Source organism: Nuphar pumila, chromosome 4, assembly GCF_984573655.1.
Source record: "Nuphar pumila chromosome 4, dmNupPumi1.hap1.1, whole genome shotgun sequence".
Lineage (NCBI taxonomy): Eukaryota > Viridiplantae > Streptophyta > Magnoliopsida > Nymphaeales > Nymphaeaceae > Nuphar > Nuphar pumila.
The window spans coordinates 124424391-124451052 of record NC_143252.1 but is presented as its reverse complement, the minus strand read 5'-3'; the positions used below and the strand labels follow the sequence as shown (position 1 = coordinate 124451052).

Genomic DNA, 26662 nt, shown 5'->3' with positions numbered 1-26662 from the left:
TTGATTTAGCTAAAATACCTAATTCCTTGTTTTTTTTTTTGGGTGTATTCATATTGAAATTAGGATTTCGGATGTCAACTTCTAAATCTGAATTTGACCCGTTTGGTTACTCAGGTATGAATCCCTCCCTGAATCTGATTAGATGGCAATAGTCAGTCTGATATCTGAACCAAGAGCCAATAAGTATGGTTGGGAAACCAGATGAGTAGCTCAACAGCTCGGAAATTGAGCTTGATGATTTTAGGTAAATGAGCACGAACATGTCTCGGCTCGTTTTACATATTATATATTTTATAGATATATTATATGCCTTTTAAACATTTGTTTATATATATATATATATATATATATATATATATATATATATATATATATTATCGAGCTTAGAAAACACTTAAAAACAAATATTTTTTTATCAAAACAAGCCCGCTCGTGATCGTCTCACAAAGCTCAGCTTATAACGAGCTCGGAACGAGACCGATATGTCCCTATTAAATTTTAAATTCGAGCCTGGACCTGCTATGATCCGCGATAATTTGATCCGTTCCTAAGAGCATCACAGTACTTTCAAAAGGTCATGGGATACGATGTAGTTTTCTACAAGAGAATAGCATATAAGGAGACACGATACGACCGTAAGTTGAAGTGTCCCATGACATGGACGTATGGATTGGCAGTGGACCGGGATTGGGGACAAGGTCTCCACCTCTGCCCCGTCTTAAGATCCCCACCTCTAGGTATGGCAGTGGGGCGGGGCGGGGGACAAGGTCTCCACCCCCGCCCCACCTCAAGATTTTATCCTCCACCCCCTCCTCCATCCCGGATGGGGAATGAATTTTATCCTCCATCCCCGTTTCATGTCCTCCATCCCCAGTTCAAACGGAGATGAGGCGGGGCGGGGATATTGCGGGGAAAAGTGGTCAGGGCGGGGATGAGGCGGTGATCGTGGCGGTGATGGGGCGGGGCGGGGAAAAGTGCGCGTCCATCCCCGCCTCCATCCCCGTTTCATACCCTTCATCCCCGGTCCACTGCCATCCCTACCCGGCTCCGTTCCCGTGCAGGTTTTGATTTTAACTTCCATTTGGCTTTCATTCTTGTTGCATGTCCTTCATCCCTGGTTCAAACTGGGCTAGGTGAGGCAGGTCCCATTTTTCCTCGATCCACTGTCATCTCTAAAAAAAGATCGAGGACAGGGCGGGACAGGGCAAGACAGGAATTGGGGGCGGGGCGGGGCCGGGAAAAGCCTAAGTCGATCCTCTCCTCCATCTCCGCATAGGGTTTGATTTTAACCTCCATCCCCGTTTCATGTCCTTCATCATCGATCCAAACGGGGCAAGTAGGGCGGGGCCCCGTTTCCCCCGGTCCACTGCCATCCCTACTTGGACGGGACGGGAAGGGAAGGGACGGGACGGGACGCTAGGGTTTGACGCGGATTTCTGAGCGAAGTGTGGGACTTTGGGACTGTTGTCTCTCGCGTGTGAGCGGCTGCAAGTCGAAGACATTGCCCTCCACCTCCTCGGCGGTTGCAGAGAAAAAAAAATGGTAGCTATTCCTCTCGCTTTGGATATCTTCCTCTCCACATTTCATTTCCATTACTCTGATTCCGTTTCTCAAATTTTCTCCGATATTTTTTTTTCATGTTGATTTTTTCAGTATCTGCTTCTTTCTTTTTTCTCTATATTCTGGAGTGTAATTGCTCAAGTTCTTGATTTTCTTGGATGATTTTTCTCTTTGTATTCTTTGCTTTGACAGACGAGGGTTTGAGGATTTTCCTTTTTCTTTTTTGTTTTAGTACATTTTCCAGGTTGAATCTGAGAGTCGAGTGCTTGCTTGTTTGATGATTGCCTTTATAGGAGGAGACCAATTGGGTTTTCTGTTTTAGGCATAGTTAAAACCCTAGGCAACTATTTTTGGGTTGTCCTTTTCTGCAGTTTTTTTTTGTTTAGAAGTTGTTTTTGTGGAGCTGTGAATCATGTTCATGGATCCTTTGCGTTGCGTTCTTGTAGCGTGATGTCGTAGCCGTCGTTTAGGGGGTCTATTGGGCTTCTGACGCGTAATTCGTTGGTTATCCATCGTGGTCTACTACGTATGGTCTTCTCCTTTTCTGTTCAGTTCTGTAGTTGGCAAGGTTGCTGGATTGTGGCCATTCTTTCCAGAAGTGTTTATGTGGAGTTTTTGTTTTCATCTTCATTTTTTCTTTCTTTCTTTTTGGTTTAAGCCCCATCTGTGCGGAAAATTGGATAAGCTTAGGTGTTCTACAGTGGATCATATGCATTTTCCTGTCTCATCCAATCCTTTTGCAGACACAATCATGGTTTTCAACTATTGGTTGAGATGAAGTTGTAATTTGCATGTTTGCAGCTGTTTTTTCTATATTGTGGAGTGTATGTATGCATGTGAATGCTTTCGTGTCAGTTTCAGTTTCGTATTTCATTTTGGTTTGACGATGACCTTGTCTATTGAGTTTTTGGCCCCCGTGATTTTGGCATAGGCATCCTATGAGCTCGATATATTGGTGACATTTGCAGTCTACATTTGTTAGTATATATTTTGTGGCCACTGACAACTTTTGTAACAGATAACTTATTTTCTGCTGGTTAAATTTTCGAGTACACAAAATAGTGTTTGAGGCAATCATATGCTGATTTTGTGTTTACTTTGAATTATGAACAGTTGTAGTTTTTTGGGTCACATGGACTTTAGGTTTTTAGTTTTGAATGTTTAGCATTGGATACACTGTAATTGTTCAATGTTCAGTTGGTTTAATTTGTCGAATTTCTTCCTGGCACAAGGCATTCTCACAATGATGTCGAAGTGCCTCCTGGGCAGCGTAGTCAAATGATGCCTTTCAAGTCTAACTATTCTGCCTCTCACATATTCTTCGTCTTTTAATTCTCTCCTTTTTTGTTCTTCTTCTGTTACCATCATTATCATCACAGAGTATAAATGGGATATGCTATGGAATAGCTAGCATTTTTCTGGATGTAGCCTCATGTAATTTAGATTAGTTGGTCATCTTTTAAATGTGTCCCAGATTCATGTTAACTTTCCATTATGATAAGGAGTGTTCTTAGACAGTTGTTCTTCTCTTTCAGAATAGCAAAATTAGGAACGATTTTTCAGTTAGCCCTTATCTTAGTCTCATGGTGATCTTGATGGCTCGTCCAGTTTGTAGTCTCAAGATTACCTGGTCAGGCTAGTATTCAACTGTTGTTTTTAAGACTTTTCATATCAAAATTACACTCTCTAGGATTGACTAGTATAATGAGTAATTGTTAGGTTGAATTACTACGGCGTCACATTATAGGAATTCCTTTCTTGTTCTGTTAACTTTTTAAATTTTCATTTGTATTAATAAAAATTTGTTTTTTTTTTGTTTCATTTTGTTCTTTTAGCTTCTTTGTCTCTAATGTTCAACTTGCTATGTAAAGTTTGTTCCTGGTGCTTTCTTTTTTTCTTTTTAGTATGTATGGCTATGAATTTGAGGTGCATGTGCTTATTTCAGGCCTTCGTTAAAGCTCAGAAGACAAAATCCTATTTCAAGCGATTTCAAGTGAAGTTCAAACGTAGGAGAGGTATTTAGCTTCCCTTACAAAAGAAGTTATTATGTTGAATTTTCATTTATTTAAGAAAAATTAATGTGTAATGTGTGTTGGTATTGACTTTATCCACGTTATTGGTTGTTGTATCACAGAGGGAAAGACAGACTATCGTGCTAGGATTCGGCTTATTAACCAGGATAAGAACAAGTACAATGCACCTAAATATCGTTTTGTTGTTCGTTTTGTATCTTGTGATACTGATATTGTCCTAGCACTGTTTGTTTCTCAGTGTCTCTGTACTCACTTAGAATTTACATGATGGATATCGGATTATACCACAGTTGCTAAATATCATGATATTTTGTATTTAACTCATATTCAAATATTTTTTCTTGAAAAAAATAAACACCAAAATGTCATGATAATTTAAGTTTAGAAAATGAAACTATGATTATTTCCACCAAGAAATTTAGCTCTTTTTTATCATTATTGTTTGAAAATTCCCTCAGATTTTCCTGATTTTTTTGAGAAAACCCACTCTTTTTAATTTTCTTGAGGAAATCTCTTGCATATATTACAGTGAGGCTGATATTGGGGACTATAGTCTATACATATCAGTAACATATATCTATAGCGTTGGCTCTTTCTTTTTCCATGTGGAATGTTGGGGTTACCATTGTAAGATATAAATGGAGCTAATCATAATTTCTGATTCTTATGTCACTCAAGCATCTTCAATCGTTGTCAACTTAACTGCAAGTCTAAATTAGACCAACAAAGATGTTATAGCACAAGTCATATCTGCAAGCATTGCTGGAGATTTGGTGCTAGCTTCAGCATATTCTCATGAGCTGCCGCGTTATGGACTTGAAGTAGGCTTGACCAATTATGCTGCCGGTAATGTGGTTGCTGGTTGATTGTGTTGCACACACCTATGTATGTAGTATTCTAACAAACTTGGTTGCTATTAATGTTAGCCTACTGCACTGGACTCCTGTTGGCTCGCCGAGTCCTGAAAATGTTGGAAATGGATGAAGAATATCAGGGTAACGTGGAGGTAAGTTTTTAATTTTTATTTGCTATTTCATTTATGTGTTAAACATTATGAATGTTTCCCAAATCTTGAACACATGCTTTTAACATAAATACATGCTATGTGTTTATTGGTGGAGTTCGTGACTTCAAGATGTTCAATGTCAATTTTGCAACTGGATTTTGGTTCAGATACAGCTTTTTGGTGTTCAAAACTTAAAATTAACTGCCTTTTCATGTATAGTCACGACTTGATTTTATTGTACTTGTTATTAGGCAACTGGGGAGGATTTTTCTGTGGAGCCAGCTGAGAGTAGGAGGCCTTTCCGTGCTCTGTTGGATGTTGGTCTTGTGAGGACAACAACCGGCAACCGCGTATTTGGTTCCCTTAAGGTATGACTTAGTCAAAGCTTCTTGTGATTCATGACAAGTTGGAATGGAGCCGAGCTGAGAAGCAACAGCTGTTTTCTTTATTTTATTTTATTGTTCATCTATCTCTCGGTCATGCATCCCATTCTTCAGTTACTTGGTCGATTATCACTTCAGTTTTTCTTTATGGTATGATGTGCTGTTCTATGGCTTTCTTTTCAAACTCCCAAGTATTATTTTTCTCAAGTTAAAAAAGCTGCTCCATGACCCCAATATGCATATCCTTTTATCTGTATCTTTTTTGGAAACCATGTATTATTTGTTTAAGATGTAGCTTAATGCCTTATTTCCAAGTGGTGAAAGTTTTCTTAGAAAAGTTGAATATTGGTAGCATATGAAAAGCATGGGATGCATGGCTATGCAAGTTTTGACCACCATTTCACCTCCTCTTGAAATGGGGAAGTTTTTCATAAGCACAGCTGGTGCAATTGGTATGAAAATATGAAAAAGATTTCTGTATAAAAGTGTTCTCTTGTTTGAAAGTACATGGGAAACTTCCCGAAGCCAGGCGACTCCCTGGGTGCAAGGGGGTGCACACAGGTTTACACTGTCGGGAAGGCAATGTAAGTGTGTCAGGCTGAGCCAGCGCAACTAGGTCTTTGATCCCCAGGGTGGTTTTCCTATCCTTCATGGAAAAAAAAAAATTTTACTGGACTTGTTTTGACTGTAGAGATTAGGACTCAGCAGTCTTAATCACATGGTCTAAACAGAATATTCTGTCTAAGTTAGCAAAAGTTATTTTTTTCCCTGTGAAGTCATTTCGGCTATTTTGTTATATTTGAATTACTATTAATGTACTTCAAATTTGCAGGGTGCGCTTGATGGAGGACTTGACATTCCTCACAGTGATAAAAGGTTTGCTGGATTCAACAAGGAAGAGAAGCGTCTTGATGCTGATATCCACCGTAAATACATTTTTGGTGGGCATGTAGCCTCTTACATGAAGGTGTGTCTCGGAACTCTCCCTTGTTCTTTTGATTGACATTTCGCTTAGAATACTTATTATCTTGCAGACGTTGATGGAGGATGAGCCTGAGAAGTATCAGTCGCATTTCAGTGAGTACATTAAGAGAGGATTAGAACCTGATGACATTGAGGAAATGTATAAGAAGGTGCATGCTGCCATCCGTGCTGATCCCTCTTTTGTGAAGTCTGAAAAACAACCTCCGAAGACACACAAGAGGTACTAAGTCTTATTAATGGATGCTCTCTGGCTCTACTCAAATTCTCTTGGTATGGTGGATGTCACCATTCTGATTTCTAGGTTCCATCTTTTCTCAAATTTCTTTGCATAGATAATAGAAAAAAGCTACAAACTTTCAGTAGGTTGTCTTTTCCATAACATATTGCATGATCATGCGTGTCGGTCTTTGGTTTCTATCTGTACGATTTATCCAAGTGGTCTTCTTTCAAGCTATAGAGATCGACTTCTATTTTCATTATTTAATGGAAGACCAGAGGTCTCGTACGCTATTTGGTTGTTATCTTTCTAGTGTTTATGGTTTTTGCATTCGATGCAAGGTAGCCTCATGCCAGTATGTACTAAAAAATAGTTTCATGCCCATGTGCGCTTTTGTAGGTTCAACTTGAAGAAGCTTACATATGAGGAGAGGAAAACCAAACTGATTGAGAGGTTGAACGCTCTCAACTCTACTGCAGGAGAAGAGGATGAAGATGACGATTGAGGGGGAAGGAGGTCAAGATCTTTCTTACTCTAATGTCTATTAAAGATCTTTGATTGGTTTGCCCTTTTTTAATTTTACCAATTTTGTCAGGTGATAGTTAAATTTTTTGGTTTATAACTTGGTCGAGAGTTAGGTTCCCAGATCTGGATTTGTATTGAATTAAATTTCTTTTTGGTGTTTTTTGATATATTAATTCATGCCAGTATTCTAGGATGGTATGATCATGATAATGACTTGGCTACTTGGCCAATGCTTGGTTGGGCTGGGAACTCGTGTGAAGCAAGACGCTTGCTGTCAGGTAGAAATCTCCTACTCCGTTAACTTTACAGAGCTATAGTTTTGTCACGGGGATCTGATCAGATTGTCTGTGGGTGTTATTAAAGTGTTCACATTATATGCAGCTTTGCAGCATGGGGGGCATACCGCAGCCTGCTTGACAGCCACCCATCTTGGCATTTCTCGAGATGGGTGCGGTGTCCATCTCGAAAAATGCTGAGATGGATAGTGGAGCTGCAGCACCATTGCATAGAAGTGACCTCATCGACAAGAGCTCGAGACTTTTTAAGTGAAACTCGTACTTTCATGACATCGTGATACGTAGATACAGAGAGAATCTCCCAACCGTTTTAACTGGTTGTGAAAATCAATGTTTGAGCTGTTCGCTTTATTTGAAACGAAAAACTTGTATTAACCAACGGGGCCTCCGCTTGTCTGTCTGTCTAGATCTGTTAGTGCACGTCACCTTGTGTTGGGACGCTGCAGGTTCGAATCCCATTGGTATTAGTTGTATAACTGGTAGGGGTCTGCCTAACCCCAGCTTTCTCTTACAAAAAGAAAAAGAAAAACTTGTATTAGATTCCATATTTTCATGTTCAGATGTCCTTTGAGAGTGAAATTCGATGGCTTGTATTGTATTAAAATTCTTGGGAAATTTTCAAAAACAGGTGGTATGCGTTGGGCATAGTAAGACTATGTGACAAAAAACGATATTGGCGTTGGTGCGTGGCACACACATGGTGCGATGTTTTGCGTTATATTGGGCCAACAGATTAGAGGATGCCTAAGTATCTTTTAAGATTATCCCACATGTAATGTTGGGTACACAGCGTGTGGATTAAGGATAATTCTCTTGAGGATCAGGTGGTCCCAGTGAATGATTTGGATAGTGTTGCTCACTAAGACAAATAAATATTAATTGGCCTCAAGGTTGGGGTTTGGCAATTGACCCCAAGGCTAAGCTAGGTCTAATTCTCTCTAATATCATATGAGGTGGTTTCAACCATTCATGGCGGCACTGGGCTAGGCAAGTGAGTGTCTCGGCATTGGTGAGTGATTTGGGTAGCATTGTTCACTAAAATGTACAATTATCAACTGACCACAAAGTTGGATGTTTGCAACGACCATTTCCCAGTTGCGAAGTACCCAAAAGTATCTTGGGTGACATTTTCAAGAGACTAAATTGCTACTTTGGTGGTGCGATGTTGTTGAATTTTGTTATTAGTTTGGAGGGGCGTGAACATCATCCCTTATTTGAAACTCAAATGATAATTGCTTCTGTACATTCATGAAGAATACTATGACCTTGTGCATAAGGTGGTGCGCGAAGCCATCACTTGGACTAGGTCACTGCGCATGAGGTGGTGCATAGGGCCTAACATTCCTCTAGGCAGCTGCACATGGGATGATGTGTAGTGCCAACAATCGTTTCCACAGTTGCACATGAGGTGATGTGGGTCTAAGGCTGGCTAGGTTGGGTTTGCCTGATGCCACACGGGCTCGCGAAGAATTAGCCCGTGACCCTAGCTACCCCTTTCAAGTTAAAAGTTACATGGAGCCCGAGCATATGTAATCTGGCGAGATTCGGGGTGCACTCAGATGAATGCATAATGAACACATCAGCATCTCTATCTTAACGTTTGTTCCTTGGGGCAATTTTTCAGAGCCAAATCTAGAAGATACGGGGACATGGCCTTAGGCAAATTGGACCACAACCGTCTGGGTGGCATCCCAATATGGACAGCCCTCTGAATATCAAAACCTTATCCACTATCATGTATGGGCCAATAGGAAGCAAGTCATAGAGTCATACCTTCCATGACACTTAAAGACCATTTATCCACAACACATCAGCTGCATAGCACCCAAGAAATGGGAGCCATGGCACATGCAACACTGGCTTCATCAACAATGACAGCATCCCCATTCTCAACCAAGAAGCACACAAGACCAATGGCTCCAGGTTCTAGCAGAATTCAGTGTGCTCAGAGTCTCCATCCCCATTGCCTCGCTGATGACAACACCGCTCCATATAGAAGGCATGTATGCATCATGATGACCTTTCACTGGATTTCATGCCTATGTATCATCCCTTGCATATTTATAATTTCACGGCATATGTCTGTATGTGCACATCAATGCATTTCTACGGACATACCCAAGCCAAACCCTTTTCTTGGTTTTGCATGTTTTCATTCCCTAAGTATTAAACCCCTTGCACTACTACTATGGGCAAGGAATAAGTCCTTGCTCAGCCAACTCCCTGGGAGCAAGGGGTGTGCCATGGGTTTACACCACCGTAAGTATGACAGACTTTGCCAGCACGACTAGGTCTGATCCCGATGGCAGTTTCCCTGCCCTTCATGGAAAAAAAAAATTATTGACAAAGTTTACAAAAATGCTCTGGTTTCTTACTAAGGGAGACTGGGTTTATCGTTTGACATGGGATGGCCACAAGGCACGCCCTTTGCCACAAGGTTGAAGCTAGGTGCATTCTCTGTTGTCCAGGGAAGACCTTAAAGGATTTACCAACCGAAAGCTTGCAAATGTGTGATCGGTGATGGGGGAAGAGAGGGTTTGCCTTGGCCTAACACCCAAAAAAATACTGACAATGGTGATTCTGAATCATAATAGCGTAAGGTGCTATACTCTTTTGTTTATATAGATCTAGTTGAATGCAATTGATGAAGAGCGCCATAATCAAGCCCTGCACTTGGCTGAACATATGGTCCATAGTGTCATTCTTTTGCAGTCGAGTTGTTCCAAGAAGGCTATTTTGATATAAGATGTGATCAATCAAAACAAGTTATAAAGTGCCTTTGATGGTGGTGCAGGGGTTTGACTTGGGGACTGGTTGGAACCTTGCTGAGCCTCTCAATGAGCCCTCATGCTAATGCAGCTAAGAGGCGGCCCCCACCTCAAGAAGAGACGACACCAAAGAACGACCCCAATGTGAGTGGCGTACAAGCCAAAGTTCTTGCTAGCATCAAGAGAAAAGAAGCCATGAAGGAGGCCATGGCTAAGCTCAGAGAGAGAGGGAAGCCCATCAACCAACCACCTCCAACAGCCGAGCAACCCCAACAATGAGACGGTGTTGGTCGCTCAAGCAATTAAGACTACCCATCTCAGTATTCAGCATTTTTCCATAAAATAACAAGCAATCAAGACTACCTCATCCCCACCCTTTCTTTCTTTTTTTTTTCCTTTTTTTTTTGTGGCTGTTCTTCTTGTGCAAGACAACGTATTTGTTTCTTCCATTGTTGCGGTGGTTACTAGGGGTGTAATTCTGGCAGTGTACCCGACGTTACCCAATCTTTGGGACATGTTAGTCTGAATTGCAAAGCAGATCAGGGCCGAACACCTAACAAGGTGCTCAGCCCAACTGACTGACAACACTATTATCTGTGAACTACTGTACACTAATATGTGATCGGCAGAAAAATTGAGAGAAACTAATAGAGAGTAAAGGAAATAGTTGCCAGTAATTAATTACAAACCCCTGAACCTTTCACAAAGTATTTACAAACAACTATTTATAGGAGAAGGAAACGTTTATTCCAATATGAATCTGAAAAATGGTCCAATGTCCAAACTAAATCTAAATACAGAAAACAAGATGCATTTTCTCGCATGCAAGACAACATGTTCCTTTGGATAGTTGACTCATCTTTTCATAAAAGAGATAGTGAGATTGCACGAAGTGCCGGACTCCATTGTTTCTGATAGAGATTCAAAATTTACCTCCAAGTTTTGGCAAAGCTTTCAAGAAGCAATGAGAACTCAGTTGAAAATGAGCATAACTTTCCACCCACCGACGGATGGGCAGTCAGAAAGAACCATTCAGACACTGAAGGATATGTTGCGAGCCTGTACACTGGAGTATCGTAACTCATTGCACAAAATTTTTCCGCTAATTGAATTTGCCTATAATAACAACTTCCAAGCCAGTATTGGAATGACTCCTTATGAAGCCTTATATGAGGGACATTGTAGAACGCCTCTGTGTTGGGACTAAGTTGGTGAAAGAAAAACCTTAGGACCTGAGTTGGTTCGACAAATAGAGGAGCAGATCAGATTCATCTATGAAAGACTCCAAGCAACTCAGAGTCGTCAGAAAAGTTATGCAAATAAGAGAAGATGTGAGTTGGAGTTCGAGCTAGGTGATCACGTCTTCTTGAAGATATCACCGTTTAAAGGGGTAATGAGGTTCAAAAAGAAGGGAAAACTAAGTCCAAGATATATCGGCCCATTCAAGATTTAAAAAAAAAATAGCCTCTACAGCCTATCAGTTGGCATTACCCCCATCGCTTTTCAGGATACATAACGTATTTCATGTATCTATATTAAGAAAGTATGTGTCAGATCCTTCACATATACTGGATACAATGGAATTAATGTTAGACATCCAAGAAGATTTAAGCATTCGGAAAGAACCAATTGAAGCAATTGAATTTAAGAAGCACAAGTTCAGAAACAAGGTTATCTGAATGGTCGTGATGAAATGGAAGCATCATAGTAAGGATGAAGCTACATAAAAGAACGAGGCAGATATGCACGCACAATTTCCATAATTATTTTTTAGAAAGATTCAGGACGAATCTTTGTGTAAAGAGGGTAGAATTGTAACGCACCCCCCATCGTGGGGGGTTATGGAAGGAGGAGAAAACAATGCCCTTTCCTGTCCCATAAATCAGATCGTGAGAGAGGAAGAGGGGTGCCCCCATTTAATTCAGGAGGAGGGGAAAATGACACCCCATGGCTATAAAAGTCATGGGGGGGGGGGGGGGGGAGGGCTCCTCCGCTTTCCCAACTCAAGCACGAGAGGAGTAGAGAGGGAGCGAGAAGGGAGAAGCAGGAGAGGACCCACCACCGGTCACTGACAGGTAAGTCTACTCTTCCTCTCGTTGTTTTTAATATAGAGGTCGCCGACAACCTCACGGTTGCCGATGAGTTGTAGCAAAATGAGGACAGTGAAAACCCTGTCTCTGCATTATAGTTGAAGAAAGGGGGCAACAGAGGGTTCTCCCTCTGTTATTGCCACCCGTTCCCTCTGTTATTGCCACCCGTTGGTGACGAAAACAGGAAAGGAGGACCAACTACTGTGAGGAGGCAGGAGGTTTGGCCGCTGCCCTCATCATTGTAGGCACCGCAAAAAAAGGGGGGGGGGGGATGGTTGTCGCAGGCGATCAACGATCACTAGCGACACCGCCCCATCTACAGAAACTGCAACAGTTCGACAACAATGGTGTTGTTGAAACTGTTGCAAAAAAAAGTGCAAGGCAGACTCGGTCTGCGTTTCCTGCCGATCAAGTTAGCCACACTGCTCGCCTTGTGCATGACATAGACTGAGCCAGGTCAACACAAACCGAGTCATGAGTGCTTTGACAAACCGACTCAATGGACTAAGTCGGGTCTGTATACCGTGACAGACATACTCGATCTGTTAGAACCGGTTCGGGTCTTGTTGGACATAGCAGATCGACTCGGTCTGGACAAACCGAGATAGGGTTTATTTTCTTGATAACTCGGTATGGACAGACCGAGCCCTAATGATACTAAGGGTAGACCAACGTGGTCAAGACCAAGTCGGCCCTCGATATTGGTCAAATCAAAATTTGATTTTGGTATGTGTATATATACACATGTATGTGTGTATATAAATGTGGATCCTCATGAGTGGGCAAGTGCAGTAGAAAAATCAAGATAGTAAAGAGTCTAAAGATCTCAATTTTCCAATACGTACCAATTTCAACTTGCAAAATGCAAATTGGACTGCGGATACCCAAATGGATCAAAAAATAAGTGAACTTAGTAGAGTTAGTCCAAAATCCACGAATGTCCAACACGAATGTTATGCTTATGCCAAACCATCACAAACAAGTTTGGATCAATCATATTGGATCCAGGGTCCAAATCAGAATTTGGATATAAATTTTAAGATGACATAGCACCAATATGACAAAGATGTAGTTATGAATGGTTGAAAGAGTAAAAAGATCACTTTACCCTTGGTATGCCTACATAATAGATAAGGTATAATTTGGTACCCTGAAGTTGGATTCAGATGCTTTTGGAGTCCTTGGATTCTACTGCTTGAGTAGAATCCATTAGTAGGGAATGTAAGGACAAACTCTGAAAGAATAGAGATAGAGTTTAACATTTAAGTCTAAGAGTATTTTGGTAATATAAGGTATTTATTGATTTCAGATCAAAAGTTGTGTAAAACTAAGAATTTGAAATTTAAGCATTCCAGGTAAGTGAACATTTACAAATTCCTTCTTAGTTAATTAAAACACATGCTAGCTGGTTTAAGCATTCTTCAATATGATTTCAATGCTTCAAGTATACTAGTTTTGTTATTGTGAATAAACACTATTTTGCATACTTAAGAATCTATAAAATTTAAGTGTAATGCTTAAACCTGATCATGCATATTTTCTAAGTTATGAAATAAATGTAGCATGACATGATTGCATGTATGAGATTGATGTGTTACGTGAAAATTGAGGATAGAGTTCCAGAGTCTCAGGGTAGGTATTACCTTGGAGAATGTCATGCTTATGTCTTGGGAGGGGCATTGTAAGTGTCGTGAATTAATCTGTTATGGGTTGCCATCATTAACAATTCAGAGATGTGAACATGCGTTAAAAAGTAGTTAGTGAACATACATTGATGATTATATAATGCACTGACTTCAAGATGCGAATATTAAAAGAAAGTTGTGTATAGAATGACCACACAGAATATGATGGAAAAATCTATTAGGAGGCATGGTCTTGGGAAATGTTGAGGTGTGTACCTCTTGAGCAACTTGGAAATACCTTAAATGTTCCTAGGTGACCCTTAGGGGTTAAAACATTGCCCACTAGACACATGTAAGATGTAACATGAACTACAAAACCTTGGGGGCAGGTATAACTCATTGTGACACCTTGGGGGCAGAGATAGCTCCTTAAGACACCTTGGGGCAGGTATAGCCACCCTGGCTCTTCGACTAACTACTGTTTGAGTTCCTTCGCTCTTGGCTTGCAACTGGTGAGATGCTGTAATACCTTTGTTCGTAGTCTGGGCCGGTTTGGACTACGCTGTTATGAGTGGTTCATATGTCTGGCCAATATCGTAGACTCTGAGTTGTCTACATGGGTTGCTACGCCCGAGGAGGCTATGTCTGGAATAGCCGATTAGAGTAGAAGATGTGTTTGAGAATGATAATAGAGATGCTGTAAAGGGGGTAAAACTCATAAATAACATGTGTGCATAAGTAGCAAACTAAACTAAGACTAGGAGCTTAGAGTTCACTACAGTTGCAACGGTCGTGTCTACTTGTAAATGGAATCTTACTGTGTTGTAGACTCACCCCCTTCTTTTGGTTGCAACTGTAGGTTCAGGGACTGTTGCCATCACTCACAGAACTTAGTACGACTCAGCCACATCAAAGTATGGTTTGCCTCTACTCTTTTATTCTGTTTATGCATTTGGATGGTTATTAAAAAAAATGTATGTATGGATGTTTAATTATTAAATAAAAAATTTTTGGCATGATTTGGAGTTGTTTTTTAGATTATTGAGTAATTTCCTTCTGGGAACGAACGTCCATGAACTCGGGCTCGAGAGGCCCCGGATCAGGTCGTTACAGCCACAGAAAGCATTACCTGCAAGGCTAAGAACACAAAGCAAGGAGAAGTTGGTGACTTGTGGTGCAAGAGTTCCTTGCAAGGACATGCCTGTGAGGTTTAGAGCAACAACTCTCTACCTTCCTATGTCGCATAAAACCCCATTCCACCTGCACAAGGAGATGTTGGCGTTCCAATTTGACAATGCACTGTTGGGGTCTTTGGTAACCAACGAAGGAGATCAAGGATGACTTTGTTGGGTTTAGTGTGCGTATCATAGGAAGCTCAAGTCGAAGAGGAGAAGGGAAGAGGAAGCTTAAGTCGAAGAGAAAGGAATTGAGATTTTTGGTTAACGACTTGCTTCAAAGAGATTTTCTCGATTCGTTGATCGGGCACTCTTAGTCACGAAGAGGTTGGGATACTTGATGCTTTCTTAGGTAGTGGTTGCCTAGCCATAACTGTCTTATTGAAAACTCAATCATAATGTAATCCAATGTGATATGAGGCCTACTACTAAGCTCACAACGTAAATGACTTATTGAATTATTGGCTCACTATTCTGGATTTAATACTTAGATTCATATTTTAGATTCAATACTTGAATGTGTGAGACCCAATGATCACACTGGATTCATACCAGAATCCAACATCTCTCGCTTAGTTATATGGGATAAACAACTATATTTTATTATAATCGCTATATCATGTATCACACTTCTTTCACATAATTATATGAGTTTTGCCATGACATCATGAGGTTTTACATACACTAGTTGGATTTCTTTCTCATAATATATCCATATCATGAGGCTATTCATAAATTAAATTATTTTTTCATCATATTATATTCACTGCATATTGAGCCATGTAGTTTATAGTTCTAAAAAAAAGTGAATACATCATAATGTGGGTCTCATATAGTAATGAAGTTCTTGTAGCTCTTATATGACCATATCATAGGACATCATCATGTTCACATGCATATTAGTAGAGTACTATAAAATTTATTAATTCATAAATCCATGATTTTTCAAACATAGCAAATACTTTTACTTTTTAAACTTTTACCATTGTTTATACTCTCACTATCCATGTGCATTATCACATGTTGATTGTCACCTAATCATTTTAGATCAGCATATTCAGATCCAAATAGTCATAAATGTGACTGACTAACACTATGTTGCATTTTATATATAATTTTTTAAAGCATGAAAAAATATTTTTTCATGCATTCATACAAGCATACCATAGAGAGCATAATATATGATAACTATTTATCATCATATACAAATAAGCAATATTGTATTCATGTCTTTATATGACATACTGGATCAAAATATAATATGATCCGAAACATGAACAAAATATTAAAGTACACAAAAAATAATATGCAAACACAATATTTCAGGATCAAAGTCAGATGCATGTTAAAACCAACATCTCCCATATCAGGGTGGAGATCCAAAACATATTATAACTAGGTCTAAAAGAAATTTACCGAATCCAACCAGGTTTATAAGAAACTACATGTGCCAAATTGATCCAATTTAGATTCAAACTTATCTGGATAAAGTTCTGGAAGGTATTCCGCTAACCAGAGGCACTTTTCTGCAAAATCAGGAAAGTCAATAGGTAGTTCTGTATGAAACCAACAAACCTAAACCCTAAAATAGAATATTCAGTTTTTTTTAACTTAAATAAAAAAATTCAAGGAGTTTTATGAAAATTTAGAAAGATTGAAAATCTGTTTTGAGAAAAAGCAATACTAAGAACTTGTCTAGAGTATTTTCTAGAGAACAAGCCTTTTTTTAAATTACCCAAAAAATAGAGGCCTTGTTTTGAAAAGTAGGACACATGCGTAATATAAAATTACTCAAAATAGATTGGTAGACCTACCTTTCTCATTCTTCATTTTTTAATGTTTTTATTTTCTTTCCTTAATCTTGTTCCTCCCCCCCCTCAATTTTTTTCTTATTTCTTAAATTTTTTTTTTCCTTTTCCCTTTCTTTTCTTTGCTTTTTTTTTTCCTTTTCATTTTTTTTTTCACCGTCTCCCGTAAGAGGGAGGCATTTAGGATTTCCCCCTTTTATCAAAGGAAAAAAAAACTTAGAGGAGAATCGGGAAGATGGGGGCGACCACTGTCATCGATGCCTTCGTCACAAGTTCCAACAACTGTTCAACGGTTTTGACTGCTGCCTCCGGCAACTCTATTGCCTTCCCCGTTCATGGGAAGCAGAGGGTTCTCCTCCTCCCCTCACTTGAGTGCCACCACTTTCGGTGGGTCTTCTCCATCTTTGAATCAACATCACCTTCATCATCAACACCGAAATCGTCCTCCAGATCAAGGATGACATCCTCTTCCTTCCTGTCTTGGTCTCCTTCCTCCTCTTGGTCAAACATCTCTTCGACCCAGTAGTCACAAAACTAGGCAGAGGATTGGATGAGGTCCCATCACTGCTTGGAGAAGTCCTCCATTGCCCTGTACGCCCATAACATGGACAACAATGCATTCGGGTTTAGCGAAGACACTGTCGGCCTCTGTATCACCCTTGATCTAATCCCATAACATAGACATGCCCATGGTGCTCTCGCCAGCCAGGCTCGACGCCTACATCATTGTGCACAACATCTCCAAGTACATTAGTGGCGATGCAAATGTGATCATCAGGGCCGACCCAGCTCATCAACTCCTAGATGGACCTCCACCATGGGGCACTCTGATGGGCTTTTTTTTTTTTTTTGCAACTTCTTTCATCGTTGCCTCTATTCCGGCAACAACTCCGGTATGATGTTGGGCACCAATGACCGACAGACGGGTGGTGCCTCCTCCTCACTCTGTCCTCTCAAGAGAAACATGATGCCGAGAATGGCAGTCATAACGTTTTGCAGAAGTGCATGGATGGTGAACTCGACAACCTCTAGAATAGTTTTCTTGGATTGAGAAGCAGGGTTCTTATGTGCTACAATAGGGGCTCTGTCTTCAGATAGAGTGGGGAGGACCTAGTCCCTATCGACGAGGGCACAGGAGGGGGCCCACTCGAGGGCCCCCATGGACTCCCTTATGGCGTCCACCGCCACCATCACCTTCCTCGACATTTTGGCAGAGACTCGGGTGCCGTCACCAAGGTTTGATTGCTTGACGGTGATCGAACGACTGAGGAAGTCCAACAAGTTGAGGACAATGTTGATTGCGGCATCAATATTGTTTCTGGCGAGCTTGAGCACCTAAAAAAATATCAGATTCAGGTGAAAATGAACTGAGAATGGCGTGTATCGCTTCTATCCCTTCTGGGCTGCATCCCTCCGTTCTTTCTTTTTTGTTTTAAGAACAAAGCATAAGCAATTGGGTTCTGCCCCTCCACCTTGCTCGTCGTCACCACGTATGTAATAATGTGCGTCTCGCATTCTCATGTTTGTCAGCATTAATTAGCATTGGAGTTTGATGCGATTGCAAAGACTTAAGTACCCTCTCTTCCATTGGTGCAAAAAAAAATGCCGATTCTTGAAAAAGAGTGTTTGTAAAGACTTAAGTGCCCCGAAGATGATTATTTAAGACACATCTGAGAAAGAAACTTCCCTTGGAGGAGGCCATGAACATCAACCCTCTCTCTCCCTCTCTCTCTCTTCTCTTTCTGCTTCTATGCACATCCAACAGAAGATCTTACATTGCTCCATCAAGCACCAACTGACCTGCACATTGACTGTTGTGGAGTCTGATTCAGAGTTTTTACCCTTACAGGAAGAGGGTTTGGGGGCTCCTCCCAACGTAGGTAGCATCATTCAACTAAATGAGTTGTAGATCCTGATTCAGAGTTTTTACCCTTACAGGAGGAGGGTTTGGGGGCTCCTCCCAGCGTGGGTAGCATCATTCAACTTGATTCGTTGTGGAGCCTGATTCAGAGTTTTTGCCATTACAGGAGAGAGGTCTCGGGGTCTCCTCCCAACGTTGGTAGCATCATTCAACTTGAAGAGTTGTGGAGTCTGATTCAGAGTTTTTACCCTTACAGAAAGGGGGGTCTGAGGGCTCCTCCCAGCGTGGGTGGCATCATTCAACTTGATGAGTTGTGGAGTTTGATTCAGAGTTTTTGCCCTTATAGGAGGGGGGTTTGGGGGCTCCTCCCAGCGTGGATAGCATCGTTCAACTTGATACATTGTGGAGCTTGATTTAAAGTTTTTGCCCTTATAGGAGGAGGGTTTGGGGGCTCCTCCCAGCGTGGGTAGCATCGTTCAACTTGATTCGTTGTGGAGCCTGATTTAGAGTTTTTGCCCTTACAGGAGGGGGGTCCGGAGGCTCCCCCGGGCATGGGTCCCGGGTGTCGTGGTCAAAAAATGCACAGGGTATTGTGGTGAGAAAGACATATTTTTGTTCTAAGCAAGGTTGGAAGAAATCAATGGAAAATCCAACAAGGAGCATGCCAGAATCAAGATGTGGATGTCAAGCGAGAATGGTGTTGTGCAACTCAAATAACACAAAATAATAGGGGTCTGGTTTTTAGTTAAAATGAGGAATGAAATGACAATAGAAATCGCTAAAAATTTACAAAAATAAACTAGACTCAATAACGAAGACATCACTTTTTACGAATTTGGAATATGACCTCCGGTTAGGGAGATATGACCCTGACAAGTTTGTCCTAATTTGGGTAGCGATTTACAGCGATTTGTTTACTGAATAACACTACAAATCGCTATAGTGATTTGCGGAAGACACTACAAATCGCTATAGCGATTTGCGGAAGAATCTACAAATCGCTATAGCGATTTGCGAAAGACACTACAAATCGCTATAGCGATTTGCGGATGACACTACAAATCGCTATAGTGATTTGTAGTGTCTTCCGCAAATCACTATAGCGTTTCGTTGGAGACCCGAAAATACTACAAATTGTTGTAGGAAAGCCCGATAATACTACAAATCATTGTTGAAAAGCCCAAAAAAAATTGGTCCGAAGGGCGCTGCCCCCCGAGCCCCCCCCCCGCCAGGGGCGGCCCCCGTAGACCCTCGTCCGCTGACCGCGCAGCGGGATCCGCGCCGGAGGGGAGCCCCCGGACCCCCCTTCTGTAAGGGCAAAAACTCTAAATCAGACACAGAAGTAGAGAGAGAAGGGAGAGAGAGTGAGAGGGTTGATGTTCATGGCCTTCTCCAGGGAGAACTCTTTGCCTCCCTTGATTTCTTCTCTAGAGAGAGAGAGGGTTTTGCAGTGTTTTACGAAGAAGGAAGAAAAAAAAGATGACGATGGAGCAATGTAGGATCGTCTGTTGGATGTGCACAGAAGTAGAGAGATAAGGGAGAGAAAGTGAGAGGGTTGATGTTCATGGTCTTCTCAAGGGAGAACTCTTTGCCTCCCTTGATTTCTTCTCTAGAGAGAGAGAGAGGGTTTTACAGTGTTTTACGGAGAAAGAAGAAGAAGACTTTGAAGAGTCAACATCATCCTCCACTTTCTGGATGGAGGACATGTTTGTCCTTTTTTTCAACGGAGAAAGAAGAAGAAGACTTTGAAGAGTCAACATCATCCTCGACTTTCTGGATGGAGGACATGTTATCCTTTTTTTGAACTGTTTGTTGTTTCTTTTTTGAATGAAGGACATTTTTGTCATTTTCTCAAACCATCACTTTATGAGAAGAATAGCAAGAAAGGGTACTTAAGTCTTTGCAACAACACTAGAGTCCGATGCAAAGTTATGTCAACATACACGGGAATACGAGCCCCATGTGCTTGTATACGTGGTGCTCATTCAAAGCCCCGAACACAGACGTGGGATTCAGTGAATCATCGGGGGCGAACATACACCACCCTCTCGGAGAAGGGAATTGAGATTTTGGTTAACGGTCTGCTTTAAGAGGGATTTTTTTGGTTCGTGGATGGAGCTCTCTTCATCCTATAGAGGCAGAGGCTAGAATACTTATCCTCCCCTGTCGTTACCTAGCTATAACTGTCATATTGAATTCCTAAATATGCTGGAATCCAATGTGATATGGAGCCAACCACTATCTTAATGGTTCATAACTCAATAGCCCACTACATAAGTTATCAGATCCAACACCTGGATCCATCTTTGACTTATGGGTTCTATGTGTTAGACCCAATGGCCATAATGGATCCATACTAGGATCCAACACTGCCATTGCTTAGATACACAACCTCAGGTAACAATGATACACTCTCACCAGTAATGAAGAGAATGGCACAACAACACATGCCATACAACAGAGGCAAAGGAAAGGTGGCCATTAATCCTTTGAGTAAAGAGGCGATGCGAGTAGAATTCGAATATAGAGCGAATGCTAAAAAAAATGATGAGCCAGTGGCAAAAAGCACTCAACAGCTCCCCCCATCCCAAAGGGTTTTGCACAATGGGGGAAGGCCTTGCTTGTTACAGTCAATATTAACTCCAAGACTAAAATAAGAGTCGTTAAGCAATGGCGTTCTTTGCATGTGAAAACTATTGGGAGTATATTAATTTTGATAAAGTGTTTGGCTGGGATTTGAAAATTGCCCTAAATAATGGTCAATAATGATTTTATTTCTCATTTGTCTTAAAAGTTTGTAAATGTGATACTCAATTTTTTTCTAAAATTTATTTGAATATTTAATATTTCTTTTTTCAAAAAATAAGCAATCAAAGATTTTTCCTTTTACAAATTTTTTTTTGAAACAAGAGTTTCAAATCAGGACTTCAATTATTTAAATACTTTGCACATCTTTGCAAAATCATCATTTTCTTTATGTACTATTATGACACCGGTTATAGGCTATTACTATTTTCACAAGTACCATTTTGGCACCAACCTTAAGTCATTCTTAACATATCATTCCAGCACAGAGTCAATACCCAAGATACATTCATTCATTTTATAATGTATATGATTATAAAATACATCATCTGTTCACAGTAGAGTACCACAAATTAAAACAACTCCAAGAAGCAAGCACAGGTCCAAATACACAGATGCCATTGAGTCCAGCATGTTGTACCATCCGTCCGCCTAGTACTGAGCTCTTGAAAAATAATTCAAGTAGTAAGGTAAGACTACGTGTCTTAGTATGGTTCAACACTCAACATGAAACACAAAACTAGCATAATAAGCATTTACTGTTGGAAGTCCATCATGGCCAAAACTCAAACCTAACATTGGAAGAGTCGACTTTTCACTCTCAGGAGTCAACTTTCAATCACATTCAATATATCAAGAAAACATAAGAGGTGTTGACCCTACCATCCAAAAGGTCGATCCTTACTAAGGAGTCAAACGTGCAATTATACTAGGAGGAGTCTACTCTACACTCCCATCAAGACAAACCACCAATCCAAACAAGGAGATGTTGATTCCCAACCTCAATTGAGTCAACTCTTAGGTGCCTAATGCACCTGACTCATGGACTCATGCCGTGTCTAACAACGCTCATGAATATACTTGTGTAAGATGGCTCAACAACTTTCATAAGCTTAACCACAGTGCATCTTGTCACAACCCAGTGTATCATCATGGTACTGACATCCAAACAACATAAAACATAACCTATTAGGTACTAACATCAAGCTAAAATACAACATATCATCACAACTCTGATGTAAAGTCAAACTTGCATTATACCACAATGGCATCAGCATATAGCCAAAACACAATGTACTGTCATGGCACTGACATGAAGCCAAGTCACAACATACCACTATGGCACCAACACAAAGCCAACACACACACCATCCTCTTAAACCAACTGCATAAATCCAACACTCAAGGATATAAATATGAAGAGGCAACCCTAAAGTTGTAGGGGTCGACACATAAGAGGATCCTACAACTTGAAAACATAAGGGAGGAGTTGACCCTACCGACCTAAGGGTCAACCTTCAACTAAATAGGCAAAACAAAGAAATTAAGAAGGTGTCAACCGCCACAGTCTTAGGAGTCAACCCTCAACATGGTTAAACCTCTCTAAAAGAATAGGGAAAAAAGTGTCAACCCTCAGAACAGAACACAAAATAGAAGAGTAGTTGACCCTCCCAACTCAGGTGTTGACCCTAAGGACCAAAATGAATTTCACTAGAAGTCGACTATCTCACATTAGTATCGACCCTAGACTATAAAAAACTCCAAATCCTTCATGGTTAAACTCAGAGGTGTCGACCTCTAGGTGCCCAATGCACCAAGCCCACAAACTCATGTTATGTCTATTTACATGCATGAATATTTTATTAAGTTTTTTTATTTAATTATTGTTGCATTATATGTACATTTATTGTTATGATCTTGATTAACATCATAGGGGCACCACTCCTCTGACAACTATGGGAATCTCTGGCTCATCCAAGGGAGTGTTCATGTATTCATTTTCTTGTGTCTTTTAACCTTTAGAGGACATCAAAACACTTGCACCAGAGTTCAGGATCCTTCATCAAGGCTAACACTCTCCCTGAGACCATGAGTCTGTAACACATCATCCCTCTTCATGTAGTCATTGTAGTGCACTATAGGCATACTACAACAGTTCCACCTCTGCCTCGAGTATCAGAGTCTAGTGTTTCCTAAGCTACCATGGTGGACAACAAATCTCTATGATCTAGAAGATAGAAACTCAATCCACTGTTTAACAACACCCACGGAGTTGGTGTATGCTTGTTCACATCTGACAAGGCAAGCTAAAATAATAATTTAGTGTAACTTATTATTTAGTTTTAATGCTTATGTATCAAACAATACCCTCTTAGTACCATGAATCAACACCCATATAAGCCACACTCAAGGTCAACACCCAAAATCTGACATTCATGCTCATGTCTTATGCAATCCTCTATGTATTTCCAACCTTGTAATATAATATCAAAAATATGTACTCACATAGGGACCACAGTTATGTATTGTCACACTTGCAATGTGAACATCAAACAAATAAATTCTCATGCATACTCAAACTACATATTGCCATATTTGCAATGCGAGCATAAACTTAAACATTAATCATGTTATTCATTCAAGCATGCCTCATGCATTCATATCTCATTGCTATACTTGCAACTTATCTTATGAACAACAAAAAATTCTATGTAGCATGAGTTATATGCATCAAGCCAAAGATACCACAAACCACACAACAGGTATATTATGCTCTCATGCACAAACCAGCCCCTCAGACCACCATAACAACTTTTCATGCATTATCAAAACAACTAAAAACCAAAGTTCCATCACAAGAAAACCAAGTTTTGCATCTCTAAGAGTCAACATCTGCATTACAGGAGTTGATCCTCAGCCTAAGAAGAGTTAGCCTCCAGCTCTCAGAGTCGACGCTTAAGTTCTCAGAAATGAACCCAGAAAACAAAGAGTCGACCCCTGCACTACAGGAGTCAACCCTTGACGCTCAATCGTTCGGTCTTGAGGTCAAAAACTCAAAGACATCTCAATTCATTGCCAACATTCCTAGGGGTGACTTAAAATGACCCAACACAGTTTTCCTTAGATTTTCATGGATTTAACACATCTTAAGCATGTTATTTTTCAAAATCGACATCCTCTGGACATGGTTCTTTAATCTTAAGTATAATATCTCCTCACATGCTACATGCTAGCAAGAAAATCATAGAATTTTGGACCATAGCTCTATACATAAGAATTCTAAGATAAATATATGAAAACTTCTCTAAAACCGGCACCTAGACATAATCCTACATCCAAAAATCGCACTCCTCCCAATCGGCTACTCCAACACAGCAACTCCGTCAAAAATTTGCTCCACCACATCAAAAAAACTCCTCTAGCAGAACTCCACTCAAGACTACCCTCTTCTAAAAGAGAGAAAAGATGAGGAAGGCGAGGGTGAGGGTGTGTGGTTGAGGGAGCATAAGAGAGAGAAGGGAGGTGAGAGGGGGAGAGAGAGAGGGTTAAGGGAAAATAACCTCATTAAGATCATGATTATGGGGGTTAACGTGGCTAAACAAGAAAAAGTGTGGAGTCCACTTGGTACCCATCCATGACAGCTGTCAATGGTGAAAGACTTCAATGCCCCTATAGCCAAAAGTAATACCTACCATGTCCTATCCATAACAAAAATGCCCTTCATGGCAACCAAAATAATAAGTCTGCCATTCTACTACAACCAAGTCCCTTTTCAACAATAACAAGCATATCTCCATGCAAAAAACATTCATGATTATTAGGAAACTTGCATTACCATAATTAGCAAGACGTCTCATCTCTCGGGAAACTTGCCCTACCATAATTAGCAAGACTTCCGATATCTCTCTCTTCAATGATTAGCTTGGTAGGGAAACATGTTGGTTGGGTCAAGTGGACCAGTTTTTTGAAAAATAGGTCCTATGGGGAATTTGGTTTTTCATATTCAAATATTTAGGATCTCGTCACCATATTAGTCAATCTGGTATTGGATCCATTGAAAATATGTAAATCTATTGATTTCTATGTGAAAAAGGTAAAATGGGTTAGATTCAATCCAAGTTCAACTTAGATCCGGTTACATCCTTTTTGCTAGATTTTGACCCAAATTCATCCAACCCCAAACATATTTTTTCACAATCTGGTATGGATTTGGATATACAGTATCTAGATATGACAATATAGATCAGACCTAGTTGAAACTGACAAAGAATCTGAGCCATTTTGCATTTCTAATACCCAACCCCAAAACATGCTTCATATCAGTTCAGGTTTTTTTGGGTCTAATTTAAATGTAATTTGAAAAATGGGTCTCATTAAAACTCAATCCATTAAATATGTCAAAATCATACCAAAGATGAGCTTAAGTCCAACTTGTGTTGAGGTTTTTGTGTAGTTTTTGAACCTGGTTTAGGTATGAGTTTGATGAGATCTGCCTATAAATAATAAAGTCGAAAATAGGCTGGAATCTAAGTCAGGTCAGGATAGACTCAGTAATGGTTCCAACTTTTGACAATAATGCTCCATAATCAAGTAAAAAATGGAACCCTATATTACAAAATCCATCTTGAGTTTGAACCCCTTATGTAATCCAAAACCGTCCATGTATGATTATATGATTCTAACTAAGATATGAATAGACCCCGAAATTCTCTCTTCTGGATCTGAACTATATATATATATATATATATATATATATATATATATATATATATATATATATATTTCTCTGGATTAGATAGTGAGTCAAATCCGATATGAACTGGGTCAAAATTCTCACCCCTTTTCATTCCTAATAAATAGGGCAGCAATGAATGGTAAATGTGAATATGTGATGCAGCCAAGCAAGAAAGTTTTATTTAGTTAGTCCGCACCAGTTATTATTCAACGTACTACTCGGGTTTTGAATGTGCAACATTGGGAGATGTGCACTGACAGCTCCTATCAACTTCGGGACACAGGAACCAATGCTTGCAAGCAATATGTTGACTTCTTACTTGACAAATTGTTTCCTGAATCGTTAAAGTCTCTTATATATATATATATATATATATAGAGAGAGAGAGAGAGAGAGAGAGAGCATTCAACATTATCAAAATACATCCAACAGAATATTGGATGAGAGAAGAACATAGGAGTAAGACATCCACAATCTAGATGGTGACTGTGCACAATTCATAGTACAAGCTGATCAAACCCCCGTCTCTACTATATAATTGAAAAGTCAGATACACATCAGACATAACCCGTTGTCAAACCCTTCCAAATCGAATTTGATGCTCCTAAAGAAGATGTCGTTTCTTTCAGTCCATATCACCCACCATGCTGAAAACAACCAAACCCACCCCAATAATCTCCCTTTTTTCGTACCGTAAAATCATGAGACCGAGCAAGAGGTTCCGAATAACAAAACTCGGATGAATTTGAACAGACGGTACATCCCAAGTTTGAAAAATAGGTCTAGAACGACCTGGCAAAACCAAAATAGGTGAGTCGTGTCCTCTTCTGCCTTCTCGTAAAGAACACACATGCTGAGAAATTGAAGCCCATGTTTCCTGACATTAGTCTAGGTTTGAACACAATCCAGAGCCATTAGCCACACCAAGTCTTTGGCCCTTGGGACGGGCTCCTTACCTCACATACAATCAATGGGAAACCAGTCCATCCTGGAAGGCAACAAGGAATGGT

The 26662-nt window shown here is 40.2% G+C and overlaps 1 protein-coding gene across 1 annotated transcript; it reads left to right on the top strand.

Moving 5' to 3' along the window:
- The first annotated feature begins 1455 nt into the window (after positions 1–1455).
- On the top strand, positions 1456–7527 carry LOC149840912 (large ribosomal subunit protein uL18-like). The gene is made up of 9 exons (XM_090003456.1): positions 1456–1542; positions 3506–3575; positions 3695–3786; positions 4313–4439; positions 4520–4599; positions 4851–4967; positions 5815–5949; positions 6017–6186; positions 6583–7527. The coding sequence occupies exons 1-9, from the start codon at positions 1540–1542 to the stop codon at positions 6686–6688; spliced, it is 900 nt and encodes a 299-aa protein (XP_089859582.1). The 5' UTR covers positions 1456–1539; the 3' UTR covers positions 6689–7527.
- Positions 7528–26662: the final 19135 nt, after the last annotated feature.